The 16,764-nt window shown below is 39.9% G+C and overlaps 1 protein-coding gene across 2 annotated transcripts in view; it reads right to left on the bottom strand.

Moving 5' to 3' along the window:
- Positions 1 to 9,842: 9,842 nt before the first annotated feature.
- kcnj9 (potassium inwardly rectifying channel subfamily J member 9) overlaps positions 9,843 to 16,764 on the bottom strand; it is a 20,667-nt gene continuing 13,745 nt past the window's right edge. Inside the window, exons 5-7 of one of the 2 annotated variants that reach the window (XM_032530604.1) lie at positions 15,678 to 15,875; positions 13,726 to 13,856; positions 9,843 to 11,682 (exon numbers count right to left, since the gene is read on the bottom strand). In XM_032530604.1, the coding sequence (XP_032386495.1) occupies positions 11,428 to 11,682; positions 13,726 to 13,856; positions 15,678 to 15,875 (584 nt within the window). In that variant the 3' untranslated portion in view covers positions 9,843 to 11,427. The remainder of the gene's footprint in view (positions 11,683 to 13,725; positions 13,857 to 15,677; positions 15,876 to 16,764) is intronic. The other variant, XM_032530603.1, reaches the window with a different exon arrangement.

Genomic DNA, 16,764 nt, shown 5'->3' with positions numbered 1-16,764 from the left:
GGTTTATTTGACATGCATCCACATAGGATGGGAGGGAGTTGGCCAGTGCAACCAGAGCTGGATATCTACAGAGCAGTTTGATTAAATTAAATTATTAAAATAAGATAGTCCCCATGATTGATTAAAGGTGCTCCAAGCGATGTTGGGTGATGTTACTTCTTCTTGTTGACGCTCGAAGTATACTCCTTTTTCCAACCTTTTCAGCAACATTTCACTGATAAAGACTGCGAGATTAAAGCTCAGTAAAAGCTAGTGAACTGAGATTGTTTTTTACTGATTCAGAGGTCAGAGATTGAACTTCCGTTCAAAACTTTCTGCAGTTTGTGTCAAGCGCAGTTTAGACATATTCCCACACGCTGCTTAGCTACATTACTACAAAGAGGCTGATGTGGACAGTTTTTACCCAGTCTGCAGCACTTACTCAACACAGGTGTGAAGTACATGAATAAGTCAGGGAGGTTTTTAGTCTGAATTCCTTGACTTCATGAATCTTTATTTTGTGTCGTCAAATCAGTGTCATCAAATGGATCTGTCTGCTTCATCTGATGGCATCCTGAACCACAACGATACATTGGCATTTAAAGTGTTGAGAGGAAGTTTAGCAGGTTAGCAGCTGCTGAAAGACAAGCCATTCCTGAGCATAACAATGGAGCTTTACAGTCAATACTTCTAAAACCTGTTACATTAGATTTTCAGTGTCTTTTTCCACTTCATTAATTTTGACGCTGTGCAATGTTCCCATTTTGTTTCCAAAAAAAATAACCGCCTCTGTAGTTCAAATGTGGTAGAAAGTGTTTTGCTTTATTGCGAATTTCTGTATCTTGAAGTCTTTGACAGTAGTTGAACAATGAACGTGAACAATGGAAAAGAAAAGAAAGTTCCCATTTCTATTCAAATTCAAGCTCAAACTACGCAAAGTTCATTCCTAACAGTTCAGCTATATCCCATAATATGTGCTTTTATATAGGCTATTAATGAATATAAATAAGTGCTGTCAGTCGGTAAAAAAATTTTAATCGCATGATTGTCTGTTGTTAACTCGCAATTCATTGCAAAATTATCTCACATTTTTAATCTGTTTTAAATGTTTTTTTTTAACGTTTTTAATGCTCAAGTGCTCATTCGAGACTCGACTACTCTCGAACAAAAAACGTTTGTCTTGTTTAGAGAACCTTCAGGAAGGGCTTTGAAACTCAACCTTCCACTTAAAAGACCTCCAGGAGGTTTGTTTTCTGTTAGCCATCCACTCCCGTTCATGGAAATATTATAAGACTAAGATTGTATTAACTTGTCAACACGTTAGTTCTGACAGCCCTAATATAAATATAAAAGACACAAAATCAAACTTCCACCACTCCGTGCTCTGGCCTTGTGTTGGATGTCTGGTCACTTTAAATACTGCCAGCCAGGAGTAACTGCTGAACACAGAGCACTGTATCATTTCCTCTCCTGCTTCCTGACATGTACTGTCAAGCCACTGCCAGCAATGACCATCTCTATGGCAACATAATATATGCCATTTGATGGACAGTCATGTATTTGGATTTATATCCAGCTCTGTGTGACGGCAGTGTGGCCAGTGTGTGGCAACGAACAATGTGTGACTTCCATAGGCGGCTGCAGCGCACAGATATGCGTGCTAAACAGATCAGCGGAGGTCTGCCGACTACTCATTCAAATTAACCGGTTCGTATATCGTACAAAAAGTTATTTACAATAAATCGTATAATATCCTACAAAATGATTGCCGCCGGCTGGTCATGTGACAGATACATTTAGCTGAGAAAAGGTCACCGTGAGCTGGGTGTCACTCACAGCATTGTTTCAGCGGCCGATGCAGTCAAGTTTAACCTCTTTAGAAAACACTTGAAAATCCATGCTTTTCTCGCCTAAATGTTTACCCCCAAAAAAGTGCTGCAGTTTCCACATACTTTGGCCCTCTGGGATGACCCTGAGGTCATTGGGAAATTAACACTCTCAATTTGTTGTTTCTAGTGGCAGTGTGACACTAGGCCTTACTGACACAGAGCTACAGAGGTTAGAACACAGAATTTCTATTTCCGTCCAAGTAAATCATCTGAAAAATTAATAAAAAACACTACTGTAAGCATATTAAATGGGCTACATACAAAAATAGTACCCTAGCCACATGTCTCAACTTAGAACAGAAAAAATCCAGAAAAAAATGGCTTATAAAATGGATTTTACATGAATGTATTTCTACAGATATGTCTTTGTGTTTTTCTCATTTCTAAAAAAGCCCAAAAAGTGCAAAATACAATACTTCTGAAATACAAAAACACATCTACATCACTCACACATATACCTGAAATAGCTAGATGCATAGATTTATAGGATTAAATAATCAGAATTTGATGAAATGGTGAAATGCCATGAGGAGGCCATATTTTTGCTTTGACAAAGCTGGAGCCATCACTGGGTTAAATTTTTCTGGTCTCGTTTGATATCAATCAACTCGTCTTCTTATTGGCTACACAGGGAGGCTGGTTTCATAATGTTTGGTTGTAATTGGATAGAATAGCTTTCAATATTTAACCAGGACCCTCCTCTGTAAACACTGCAACTTCATTGGCTTCCACAAAGGATAACCCGGCTTCCAGTGGACGGATTGGCTAACAACTTAAGTTTAGGCGGCCACTAGGTAAATGTGCTCTAAGCGATGTTGGGTGACGGCACTTCCTGTATTTTCAAAACAAAACAAAACAAGACTAGCTCGCCCCTCCCTCCTTCTCATCCCGTCCCCTCTCCCTCCCTTCCGTGCTTTTGTGCACTAACCCCAACCCCCACCCCCATAATCCTTCTTGTCTGTTAATGGCTGAAACGCTGGAACAGCACGTATGCTTCATGGTGCAGGTGGGCACAGTTTGATTTGTTGCTGTTTGTAGACCCTGGGCTGCCTACAGAGACAACGTTTTTTTACAGTGTGTTCTAGGGACAGGCAGCGAGCAGATAGTGAGGAGATGTTTTCTACAGTGTGTTCTAGGGACAGGCAGCTAGCAGATAGAGATGAGACGTTTTTTACAGTGTGTTCAAGGGACAGGCAGCTAGCAGATAGAGATGAGACGTTTTTTACAGTGTGTTCAAGGGACAGGCAGCTAGCAGATAGTGAGGAGACGTTTTTTACAGTGTGTTCAAGGGACAGGCAGCTAGCGGATAGTGAGGAGACGTTTTTTACAGTGTGTTCAAGGGACAGGCAGCTAGCGGATAGTGAGGAGACGTTTGCTGTATGTGACATAAAATGTTGTAGCTTAAAAAACACGTGACTTCGCTCAGAGCACCTTTAAGCTTAGAAAAAAGATTGTGGTTAGTAGTACTCTCCAGACACAAAGACACACTTTCTGGGTGAAAGTCTTGTGTTTTCCTAGGAAATGAAATCTGCTCCTCTGCTTCAAAGCCCTGTGTTTTAGTACCCACCTATCCACCCCAACCACATCTCTACGTGGCACTTCCCGCTCTTATACAGCAGCAATCCATGTGCTGCATACCGCAATAAATCCGAGAAATACATACAAATTACAGTGTTATACTTTTTGTTGCGATCTGTACGCGTACATGAGAACAGCCTGGCCAAGATTTGCTGGATGACGCGAAACATTTTGCACAGGAAGGGTCAATGTTGGTAGAATATTTTACTTGAGAGATAGTAAATTATTAATTAGCAGCTTGTTTGAGCAAGGCAGGGCAGCTTTATTCCTATAGCACATTTCAGCAACAAGGCATTTAAATAAAGCATTAAAGAGCAATTCAAAACAATTAAAAATATAAAAACTGTGTAAATAGGACGAGACAGATATAAAATACAAGAATAAAAGTCAAAGTGCCGTGTAAGAAATAAAACATGGTGGTTTATAATGTAGGAGCAGATCAGCACTTTATTTTGGCACCTAAACCATTCTGTGCTTTAGAAACCAACAGTAGTAGTAGCTATTCGACATCAATTCGTTGAGCAACAGATAGATATTTATTGTCCCATTAGGGAGATTTGTTTTATGCACATGGCAATATACACAGACAAATTCATCAACAGATAACATAAAGAGATGGACATAACATAAAGACACAAAGAAACCATATTTACAACAACACCAGATCTTTACAAAGTCAGCGAGATAGTTTCTTAAGCAGTGCAAAGGCAGAAGCGACCAAACTTCTGCCATAGTGAGTCCTTCTACACCTCAGAGTCCTGGATCTGATGGCAGCAGTGTAAAGTGTTTGATTCTGCGATTGTTTTATCATGAGCGCTCAGTTGTCTTTATCTTGAGTAAGACTTGCTTTGCTTTAATCTGGGTTGCCTTTACACCTTCTCTAGGTGGAGACAGGACAGAATTCTGGCTTGAGATGTACTGAGAAATAGTCTGTGGTTTATATTTTGCTTCCTGGGGCGATGCAACGTAGAATCATGTCATTTGGCAGACAAAATTACTTTGCCATTTCCATGGCCCGTCGTGTAGCCCGCTGCATGTTATAGTGGGTGGTCTAACACCTATATCAGCTCTGCTCTACTTCACATGGCAGGCTGACTTTTACTGAGTGGAGGCTTTTGCTTCTAATTTATTGCTTCAAAAGTGTTCGACCAAAGGGCTCGTAGACATGTGAAAGAAAAAAGCAACAAGACATCAGCGGAAGTAAAGAGGCCTTTTCTAGAATCAAATGGTAAACTCTAACTAAAGACGATACTTCTGCAGGGGTGGAAGTAGTATTCAGATCCTGAAAAAATACTCTATTACAAGTAAAAGTCCTGCATTGAAAATGTTACTAAAGTAAAAGTATGTAAGTACCATCAGGAAAAGGAGAGGACTGTGAGTTTGCAGTGTGTTTAGCAATAGTTGCCATAATTCTGTTGCAGTGTCTGTTATTTTGGTACAGAGCTCTGTGTGAGCACAGGCTTTCGTGACTGTCAGTATATCCAGTATCTAACGTTAGCTACTCTGCTGTGCTGTGGAGTAATGTCTGGCTACATTGTTGGATACTCCGGTCTCAGCCCGGCAACGTCTGTGAACTTTGAGTCTGGGGAGGAGGGGGCGGAGGAGACGACTCCCTCCAGTATTTTGAATTTGTACTGCAGTGACGGCTTTAAACACAACTTGTCAGTATTTTGCACCTTTAAAGGATTAAAAGTAAAAGTACTCAATGCAGAAAAATTCTCACCTTTTAGAAACTGGAAATGATCCAAACGGTTGTTTGTTTAATGGTCTAATCATTTCAGCTGGACTTGTAGGCCGTTATACTGATGGGTAGTTTCATTTATGATGAAACTATTGTAATTTATATACTACGTGTGATTTGCATGCAAAAATCTTAACTTGTAAAGTAACTAGTAAAGCTGGTATTTGAATGTAGTGGAGTAAAAAGTACAATATTTCTCTCTGAAATGGACCGGAGTAGAAAGTAGAAAGTGGCATGAAAAGAAAAGACTCAAGTAAAGCACCTCAACATTTATACTTAACGAGGACTTTTTAAACAATTCCATACATTAACTGAACGCTGTGCTTTAATTGAGCCTATTTTGGGAACATCTGTTTCGCAGAGGTGAATACTTATTGCACCTCCAGGAGGTGTTGCTGCATGTTTTTCCCATCAGTGCTACAGAAGGAAAGAAAGTCTGTCTGGGTTGTTTGAGACTTGAGGACGGTTGGTGGCCAAGTTACAGAGTTATATTAGAGGAATATGGACAATTCAAAGCAGCAGGAAAAATAATCAGTCCAGTACTAGATTTTAATCTCAACATTTATTTTTGATTTGGCATTTGTGTTTTCATGCATTTGTACTGCATCAGGATAAGTCACAGAAATGTACTGTGACCTGCTGTGTATTTCCACATATTGGGTTGTTCTTGGGACATTCTTAATACGATTCTAATCTGGGGTTTCCCTGACATTTTAAGGCTAAGACACAGGCCATTTTGGGCACCACCTGAGGCAAATGAATGTAATTACTTATTTCAGATCTAATGATTGTATTTGGTCCCCAGTGGACTCATTCAGCAAGCTTTTTAAGTGTTATTTATTTTTTATGTGCTCTAACTTTTCCAATGTTTTAAGACGGATATGATTATAATAATGTTCCAAAATTATGTAAAAAAACGTAATATTTTCTTGAGGGAGGACCCCCGCCAAATCTGTGCACCTACAGTAAAGTGTGATTCTTGCTTCTGCGTTAAATCTATGCTGTGGCTACATACATAGGTACGTGGAGATAGAGACCCTATGCCCTAGCCTGATGTGCACCTGTCAAAAAATGGAACTACATGTTGCGATGACGCACGTCGCTTGACCGTGGCTTGGTAGCGCTGCATTTCCCCCTACTCATTTCATTACATTACATCACATTACATGCCATTTAGCTTACGCTTTTATACAAAGCGACTTCCAATTAAGTGCTTTCAAACTCCAGACTACAAGTAGCAAGTGCAAATATATTAGCTTTAAATAAGCAAAACTACAAAGAGAAATGTGAAAGTGCAGTTTCAATATATTTCTTTTAATTTTCTCTTTTCCTCCTCTCTTCTTATCCTTCTTCATGTTTATCCAAGGTGTAGTGGGAAGAGAAGTGTTTTTAGCCTTCGGCGGAAGATGTGTAGGCTTTTTGGCCATCCTGATGTCCGTAGGGAGCTCATTCCACCATTTGGGAGCCAGGAGACAGCAAACAGTTGGGATTTTGCTGAGTGATTAGTTTTCCCTCGCTGTGAGGGGCAGCAAGCAGGTTGGCTGATGCAGAGCAGAGTAGGCGGGATGGGGTATGGGGTTTGACCGTGTCCTGGATGTATGCTGGGGCTGATCCGTTCATGGCCCGGTATGCAAGTCCTGGTTCTCCTTCTCCATAAACAACATGAAATCAAGGAGAGGGTTTTTTGTGCCAAAGATGTCCCACCATGGTCAGAAAGCACAGGGGCGACACTTTGTTTCTCTCACTATGACTCTAGTGTTGGTACTCGCTCCAATCCCCGTCACTCTCTCACTTGGTTGGCTCACGCTGGCTCGCTATTCTCTTTAAGAGATCGCCCCACACACCAATGCAAGTCTAAACTTCCGATCACTTATGTAGGCTACGGCGTGGAGCCTCCACAGAAGCATAAATCAAACTTTAGTCCTCCACAAACCCAGGGAAAACACTGCTAATGTTGTGGTTGTGTGGTTGTGTTTCCAAGCAGTTGCTCATTTCCACATCCCGCAGACACAAAGTGATGTTAGAATTAATTTGTTCAGTTGTGTTTCTGGTTTCTTCTTTTAGCTCTGAGGGAAATATCAGGCTCTTTGGCAGCTAAATGCTCCCCTACATATACCTGTAGGTTGCCAACTTTGTCAGTTGTTTTGTGATGAACAGGTAGTTAAAGTGGTTTTATCTAAACTGCCTGCTGCTGGAAAAGACATTGATGAGAGCAGTGAGAGTGAAGCAAAAACCAAAACAGTGAGCTTAATGACACCAAAATGGTTCATAGAGCTGAAGGGAGCTGAAGCTCAAAAATTCTCTGTTCATTACTATGAGTGACAGCTTTCACATTACACGTAGTCATTTGATCCATAGTTAATACAAAACGTATTGATTAAAGCAGCTTAACCGACAATGTTTTCAACAATGTTCACTAAAAGATATTTTAATAGCCTCATTTTTTTAAGTTTTCCATTTGTCTTGGAATAACTGGTGGTCAGAATGTTGAAGGGGATATTTTATTTCTTCTATTTTTACGTTTTTCCACTCCTTCTTTTGCTGTCTGCCTTGACTGAAACAAGACAGTCATGACTTCCTTCCATGGAGAGAAACATTGATTTCAGCTCAGCAGGGATCATGCAAAACAGCCTCTCATTAAAATCATAATTACAACTTGAAAATGGCACATGGGGTTCAACTGTGGGGCGAGGTGAAAATCACTGGAAACTATTAAAACTTGCACTTAGCCCTTCACTTCCAAACAAAACATGTCTTATTCCGGTTATGACATGTCACACAACGTGAGGAGAAAGCTAAAAGCAACATTATATCTGTTGAAGATGTTTCCAGCATTATATCGAGGTCTGACTGTTCTGGACTCTTTCAGCATTGTAAGACCCAAAATGAGTTGTGTAGATACAACAACTTCATATCTATATCTTTGTGATATTTGCTTTATTGTGAAAGGTGAAAACCAAATATGAAAACATGTCAATATCCTTTTCAGTGTCAAGGGCATTCATTCTTTTCCACCTGAAGTCACTGCTGTGCATCCTCCTCCTCCTCCTCCTCTTCCTCCTCCTCTTCCTCCCCATCATCATCATCATCATCACCATGACCATGACCATCATCATCATCCACTCTCACACATTTATGAAATTATAATGTCACATCAACTCTCTGACAATTCTCACAAACTCCCCTATCAGTTGTGAGGGTCCATTTCAAACAAACATTAACACACACACACATTCACATGAACATACGCATACCCTGCCCTCTCCTTGTCCCCAGCCCCGGTTGCCTAGGAGACAGCTGAAATGGGGACCCCATCTCATCACACACCAATAGTGCTGTGTGACTGGCTGGAAGAAGAGACGTGGGCTCTTTATCGCCATCTAGCAGCCAAGACTGAGAAAGACATTTCATTTTCTTTTTTTTAAAGCCACCATTCTGCCTAGTAACCCAATATGCTGACTTCTCCTGGTGCTGGAATTTCTAATGAGACACATCATACTGCAGGGCTTCTGTATGTTCAATAGGGCCTTTAGCCAAATAGTAACCTATAGGTAATAATCTGGTGGTGACTGCTTGAGGACAGAAAAGGGTTGTTTGAATACACTAAGGCAACTTCAGCTTGTGGCTGAGCAAATTGTCACACTTTCATCACACTTGACATCATTCGTCAAGAGATCAATCATAACCGTTGCTAACGCCAGAGGTGTAGAGTAACTAAGTAAACAGTCACTCAAGTAGGCTACTGTATTTAAGTACAATTCTGAGGTACTACTTTGACATGTTACCATATGCTACTTTATACTTGTAATTCACTGTTTTTATATTTTTTTAAAAAATAAACAAATTTACTGTATATAAAGAAAACAATAGAATAAGATAAACTACGTTATTGAATAAATGGGATTAAAAAATAAAAAAAATACATGAAAATGTAAAGATAACTATAATAATAAAGATTTTAATTAATTTAATTCAATAAAAAGGGATGAAAACAAACCAACCACCCATGACAATTTTGGTGATACAATTGGGCAGGAAAGACAAACCCAACCAATCCAAAGCCTCCAACGGGAAGACGTCTTGTATCTCAGTACATGTACATGTGTTAGTTATGTATTTTTCAAATTTAATAAAGTGTAAAAGGAGATTATTATTCATAATTAAAATAAAAAGGTAAACAGCAAAGGGTACTTCACTAAAATCTTAGAGTTAAAAATTATACCCCAGTACATGGTCTCACTCTCAGTCTCTCCTCATTTATGAGTCAGTAATAATAATTTTGAACACAAATAAAATTAGGTAAACTCTCCATACTCCTGTTTGTCTCATTCCAGACAAAAACAAAACTACAACTAAGTTCCTATTTTTTTAGTTGTATGTATTTTGTACAATGAAGCAAGAAGTATTCTGGTGTTTTACTTAAAATAGTAAAAAAAAGCAATACCTCAAATGTCAAAATACTCCATCACCATTAGAAAAATGGCCCCTGTGATTGTATTATATATCCTATTATTTTACTGTTACGGCTAAATTAATGTCTGCCAGATCACATGTTTGATTTGTATGAGGTTTATTTATCAAACATGCATCTCATTCAGCTCCTTAGTCTTTTAAGTATGCCCCTTCACAGAATATCACACAACTTGAGACAGTTGTTCTGGAATATACTGCAGTTTATTAATTCTAATAGATGTGTTATATTACATAGTAAAAACATCAAGTAAAAATGGCCACATATACATTGTACACAGCAGCAGAAGCAGGACTCTGGGCTGAACTGAGCAGGACACTGTTGTGCTTTTCATTTCTACTTGGCTGGGAAGGAAACATAGATCATCCTTGTGCTACACACGTGGTATGAAACGAAGCCACGGACACGCTCGAGTGTTAACCTGTCTCTATGTTAAAGGTGTTAGATACTCTAGTCACCATGATGTGAGTGTGCAGTTAGGAATGTCAGCTAAATCACACGGGTGTTGTTGAAGAGTAACTAATCTCATTTTTGCTGACCTCCAGCGGTTTGATTGATCACCTCGCTGCAGTGATGTACAGGTGTACTTAGGGAACCAGTGACATCACTGTTGGGGTGTGTTCAGAAGGTTTAAACATGAAACTTTCAACCGGAGAGGGCAGCAAAACACTGCTTTTCAGCCAGAAGTTACTCTTTAACAAACAAACAAACAAACAATACTCTGTGCCTACAGAAGATAAGAGATCATACGCCCAGGCCAGGAAACCCATTCTCACTCCCAGCACGTCATGAAAGGGACGCTTGGCCAGGTGACTTGGCATTTGTTACTGACGCAAAAAGTCTCCTTTAGTGTCACAGTCAGACACAGTGGGTCTTTCAAATAACTCATGCTTGATTTGGAATCTTGCCGTCACTTTTTGACGCTCTGGGTCGAGACCAATTTGGTGTCATTTAAAAAATGTACGTTTAACTGACATGCAGCACAAGAATGGGACAGTTAGTGTTTATGGAAAGATTGTGGGTGGAGTTACAAATTGTATGTCTCAGTGTTAAGCAGGACAGGAACGGGACATGAACCACGGTCTCTTCGGTGAAAGTCCTGTGCTCTTCATACTGCGTCATCTTACAGCGCCGCGGTCGAGCCGTGGTCGAGCTGCTGCTCTGCCTTGTGCGTCTCATTCAGGTGCTAAAGGGTGATATTTGCGTATTTGACGAGTTGGGAGTGAGATAGGATTGGCTTTGTTGTCCACTGGCCACTTTTATCATCTTTTGTCAGTCAAATATATATTTCAGACACGTTGCTAGCACCGCATGATGATCTGTAGCCAAATGAAGTTTCTAGCAGAGTATAAATATACTGGGTGTTACCTTCCCACTCTGTTAACACCTGCATGATTTTCTATAAATCTCATAACAATCTTTGCATTTAATTAAATTTGAGGTTTCTACACAATATGTATATATTATCATTTATTATTGTTGACCCCACCTGAAGCATTGTGTTGTCATTTAAATGTAAATATAGGCAAGGGTGAGCTAACGAGACAATGCTAAAAGATAGCACACATACAGTACACTTGTAACAAATAAACATAGAGATAAAGACAGAAAAATCTCCAGAAATTAACTCTCATATGGTAACACAATATATGGCACACGCTGTAGAACTGGGCCTAATGAAACTACTCATTTGCCCTAAAAGAAAAGATTTGCAAACTTATTTTGGTGAGAGGGCGATATACTGAAGGTCTCTGTGAACATTCTGTGTTCTAGGCCTCTGATTCGGATAGGTCGGTGGCGACGCTGCCGTTCAGCTCGCCCAGTCCTGTCTGCTCCTGGATGTCCGTCATCTCTCCCACAATGAAGGTGGGCTCCCCTCCTTTGCCACTGTCTGGCTGCTTGGCCGCCTGGTTGGTCAGGGTGGGCTCTTCGTCCAGCCTGCTGGATATGGACCAATAGATGTGAGCATCAAGTCTGGCCGCAGCCAATGACAGCTCTCGTGCTGAGCAGGAAGGTGAGACCACCTTAGGGGGAGGGGAAACATAAGGCTTTGTCAAATGTATAGATAAAACACAAAATATCTATGTATATGCACAACTTGTTTGTTAGTAGATTGTTTCATATTTATGGTCAAATCACTATACTCTATGCACTTGATGAAGATATTATCATTACCAAGATGGCAAGAAGAAGCCACGGCGTTGTATTTCTAAACAAGTGACGCTGAAATCCTTATATCCACTGTTATTCTCACTTGTTATTGGTTAATGTGTATTACATTTTATCTATTTGACCAATACTTAGACTGATGGACTTATGTCTTGGGACCACTTAGGTGTGGTTAGGGTAGTTTGGGTTTCTTCTTTTTGTAGGTTGTAAATTATATTGTATAATACATGTTTTCTTTGTTATCCAAACAATATGATTATTTATAATGTGTATTATTTTCTATTGTCTGGGCCCCTATAGACAAGGTTCAAATAGCTTACCATTTCACATATCTGCATTATGTCTTATGATTGTACTTTTTCTTTATGTTTTGTGAATAAAATTGAACATGTACTGTACAGTTCTACATATTTGGAAATACAGTTATTATTTAATATTTGCTGTCTTTCCAAGAGTTAGACGAGTAGACTGATACTACTCTCAAGACTGTACAGTAATAGTGCGTTCCATTTACCTCGGAAGCTTGAGCTGGGAATGATGTCACAACCAAGTTGAATGTGTTTCTTTTACAAGTCGGATGTTTCATTGTGCTCCATAGCTCCAGCGAGGTGAGCCATTGTTAGCAATTGTTTGTGCATACAAACAGCGTAACAACATGTCCATAGATAGAAGTTGGACAGGACTGTTTGTGTGACTGATTTAGTGAGACACAAATAAGATAGAAGTGCTTATACCTGTATGTTACTACAGCTATTACTATTGCTGAAGCACGGAGCAGCCATGTTGGATTTTGAGTTTTTTTGAGTGACTACCCAACTCTGAGTGAAACCTACTTTGAAAACCAATATGTTGAACTTACCCGCAGAAGTCAAATAGACCATAAATAGGGTCCTTCAACTCAGGGTGAAGCGGTTTTAAAGAAAGGTCAAACATAAAGTCTGCGTGATCAGGTGCTTTTTATTCTATTTTCAACATGTTGTTATTGTGTTACTGTTGGTGCTCTGCATTGTTGTGCATGTGTTTTCCTGTGTGCACTTGTGTGAAAGCTCTGTCTAGGGACAGGCTTTGGTGTATGGCCTTGGTCCATGATATGTGCTTTTAGAAACCAAAAAAAACATGAAATAAATACTTGAGTTACAGTTCCGGCATTTCCCAGCATGCCTTTCAACAACCCCAAGAGAACAAGCGTGAGACTTCAGCTGTTGGTTATACATGTAGGTGGAGACAGGAATAGGGATAACAGCATGAGTTGTTCCAGGTTTCCTACTCAAGCACTTTTAGTTGGTAGTCGGTGGAAGAATTGGTTTGTGTGCCTCTTGTTTAAAGGCAACCTCTTTGGTTTAAACATGATTTAATCCCTATTTCATATGAGACAGCTCACCCAGGTCACCAAATCAAACACACCTGTATTAGCCTGTGGTTTGACTTCCATCAGTCTATTTCAACGTTTTATTTTTGGGATTGTTAAGGTGCCGCCGGAATTTCCGCCTGATTTTTGGCTGGATGTCTGTTAACTTTATGCTTTCTTTGTGTTGGCGTTCTAAACTCCGGTGGATTTCTGAGGACTATGGTTAACTGCTCCTCAGATCTCTGCAGGGTAAATCCAGACAGCTAGCTAGACTACCTGTTCAATCTGAGTTTTCTGTTGCATGACTAAAACCACTTTTGAACGTAAACATGTCCCACCAAAACAGGTTCCCTCCCAAGACAATTTTGCGGAGGCACTGGGGCTCCGCCTAGCACCACCCATGACAATTCTGATTGGTTTAAAGAAATGCCAATAAACCAAAGCATGTTTTTCTCCCATCCCAGAATGTTGTGTGGAATAGCCAGACCCTCTTTCACAGTGCTGTAGAGGAAGGTCTGGCAATGCGAAGCTAGTCTTCCACAGACGTTACCTCAAACGTGTGATGAAATGCTCCGTAGTCAATGTCAAAGAAGCCCTCCGCCAGCGACATCATGGGACTAAACCTGTGACCCCACAACACCTCCTCGGCTAGATAGGAGCTCCTCGCCTGGCACGTCATCCCTGTACACTCAAACACAAGCACACTGATGAGTACATACATTCACTCGCAATATTTGTTAAGACCCTAGTGATACATAAGGGGTGAGCAACTGGGCAAACATCAATGCAGAAAGTTAAAGAAAAACACCTAAAACTCACAGAGAAAATGACTTATACTATTTTATACTTATACTAACTTATACTTATACTGTCTTCACATGAATATTCTCTGCGGCCGAGTTTTGACTTTCAGCTACATCTTTGTAACTCTCCACTCAGACAAAGGGAGCCAATATTTAGAGTAGGCAGAGAGGCCACCTTTACATCATGGGAGACGCATCAGAGGTCTGAGACAATGAATTTCTGTCAAGCAGTGTGAAGTATGCTGTATTATCCTGTTCGAATGAATTTAACATAAGCCAATATAATGAAAAAGAGATAAACAAGGGCCCATTTCAATCCTTCCTCAGTATGGGTAACTTACTATTTGTTACTGCCAAACTCATTACACCATGAACCCATACCTCTTAAAGTTTGTTTTTTTTAATTCATGAATTTGGTTAAAAAAGAGCTCTTGAGGCTCGGGGGTGTTTTGAGCGAGTCTAGAGGAAAGTGTGACTAACAGTGAGTTAGTCCATAAGCTGTCAGTGCCTCACAGTTAAGTGATGAAAACATGCAGCATACGAGCACAACACATCCCTCAGAAGAATACATGGAGAGCTAAAACAATAAATTGCATATCTGAACTCAGACATCCTGGAAAGGGAGTTTCATTTTCTAATGGCCAGCCTTGGACAGGGTTTGCTTTCTGTAAAACAGTGATGGCATTACTGTAATACCAGAGAGTTCTATGCATCTACAATATTCATTTTCATAATGCTCAATTGTTGCAGCCAAACATGCATCAACAACATAAAGGCCATTAGAACTTTACAGTCAAATTAAATTGCAAGGTATTATTTCCCATGCAAAATAATGCTGTTAAGTTGTTATGTTTTATAACATTTTTAACATTTTAAATCTACGACAAATCATATACAACCCTTAGTAATAAATTATTCTTATCTGAGATTATTTATATGTTTTGTAACGCAATACACATGTAATCATATCCTGCTCAGTATTTCTTATGTTAATTAATTCATCTGTCTTTTGCACACAAATGACAGAGTTTTAAGATGACCTGCAAGTTGACCTAAGTGCCTCTAAAGTAGGGCTGGGCAACTATCAATATTATATCCATATCGGTATAATAGAGAGATATTGTCTTCCATTTTGTATATGGTACTATCTTATTGTGACACAAGTGTTGTCTTTTCCTGGTTTTAAAGGCTGCACTAGTCATTTTCTGAACCCTTACTATTTGCACTTAATAACTGAATCAACATTACTGATGATTATTTATCAAAATACTCATTGTGTAATATTTTGTAAAAGCACCAATAGCACACCCAACAATTTTGCCACAACATCGATATTGACGTATTTGGTCAAAAATATTGTGATATTAGATTTTTTTCCATATCGCCCAGGCCAGCTCTACTTTAAAGCTATAGCCCATGAGGAATTCTAAGTAGCAACAAAACTGTCGGCACGTCCACGTGATACAAGCCTTCCGTGACCGCGCACCACCCCCACACCTTCTCTATGCAGTTGCAACTAGCCAAGAAGGACGTGGAGCATTAAAAAAACATGACAAACGGACTCAGAGGTAATTATTTTCACTCGATTTCCTGTGTGAGCAATAAAGCTTTAAAGGTTAGATGAAATGATTAAGCAGGGACAGATGGATGATTGGAGGATGATGATTGCGTTCTCATTACTTCCTCCCGTTCTCCTCACCGGTTGCCTCCACCATTCCCTCCAAGATGACCACGATCTCAAAGTCCTCTTTCTCCAGCTGGGCCTGCGACATGTCCCAGAAGGGAGAATGGACGTCAATCTCGTGGGAGATGACCAGCGGAGAGACCAGGAAGAGACGGTCGTCGCCCGTCTCAAAGCCCACGCTTATGTCTGTCTGGTCCAGAGGGATGAACTCACCTAGAGGAGACAATCACATGGGAGGGGAGGAAAAAGTTTAGCTCAGAGGCTCTTCTTCATAAATAAATCAAGAGCCTCCTGATTGGGGGACAGCAAAACCATAAGTTTAATTTACAATAATCACAACTGGGCTTTTTCTGAAATTGTTGTTGTTCTAAAGTTTTGTATTGCTTTTTTGAATGTTTTTGTTGTCATTTTTAATGTTTTTTTACGTTTTTGTTGACATTTTCAAGTTTCTTTTGGACCATTTTCTCAGGAATTTTTGTCAGCTTATACATTTAATTTTTTCGAAGTTTTTGCTGGCCTTTTCAAGAGTTTTTTTGGAAACATTTGTTGCCTTTTATCTCAAAGATTTTGATGCTTTTTCCGCAATTTTTTAAAACATGCAGACGTGTCCCGGACCTCCCTACGTAGTTTGAGATCTCACCCCCTCCAACGTTGAATCCAAAGTTACGCCCTTGAGCATAACCATAGGCTGCTCTATAATAAGGCAGCTGAATACAAAACAACCATCATTAGTAAATGGTAAATTGATAGTTAAAGGTCCAGCATGCAATATATTTACTGTAATAAATCCAAAAATGACCCCAATGCGTCACCAGATATTAAGGAAACATGCTAAGTTGAAATACTCTCTTTTCTGACAACAATTTCTGTGTTGTTATCAACTGCCCAGTTTGACGCGCAGGCCGGGTTGCCATATATACCTGTAAAAACGTAAACCCAACGGCTGTTTACCACAAGTAGCCTGTTCAGCAGCCGTCGCTGACAACCGTGAGTTATTATAAAAGAAGAGGGGGGTTGAAACTCGGACAGAGAGGACTGTGAGTCACTCGCCTCTCCAAACTCATTGGCCTCACTGGTACTGTGTATTCTTGGTTTCAATCCT

This window comes from Etheostoma spectabile, chromosome 12 (genome assembly GCF_008692095.1).
Source record: "Etheostoma spectabile isolate EspeVRDwgs_2016 chromosome 12, UIUC_Espe_1.0, whole genome shotgun sequence".
Taxonomy (NCBI): Eukaryota; Metazoa; Chordata; class Actinopteri; order Perciformes; family Percidae; genus Etheostoma; species Etheostoma spectabile.
The sequence above is the reverse complement of the archived record's forward strand: the minus strand, read 5'-3'. Positions and strand labels throughout refer to the sequence as shown.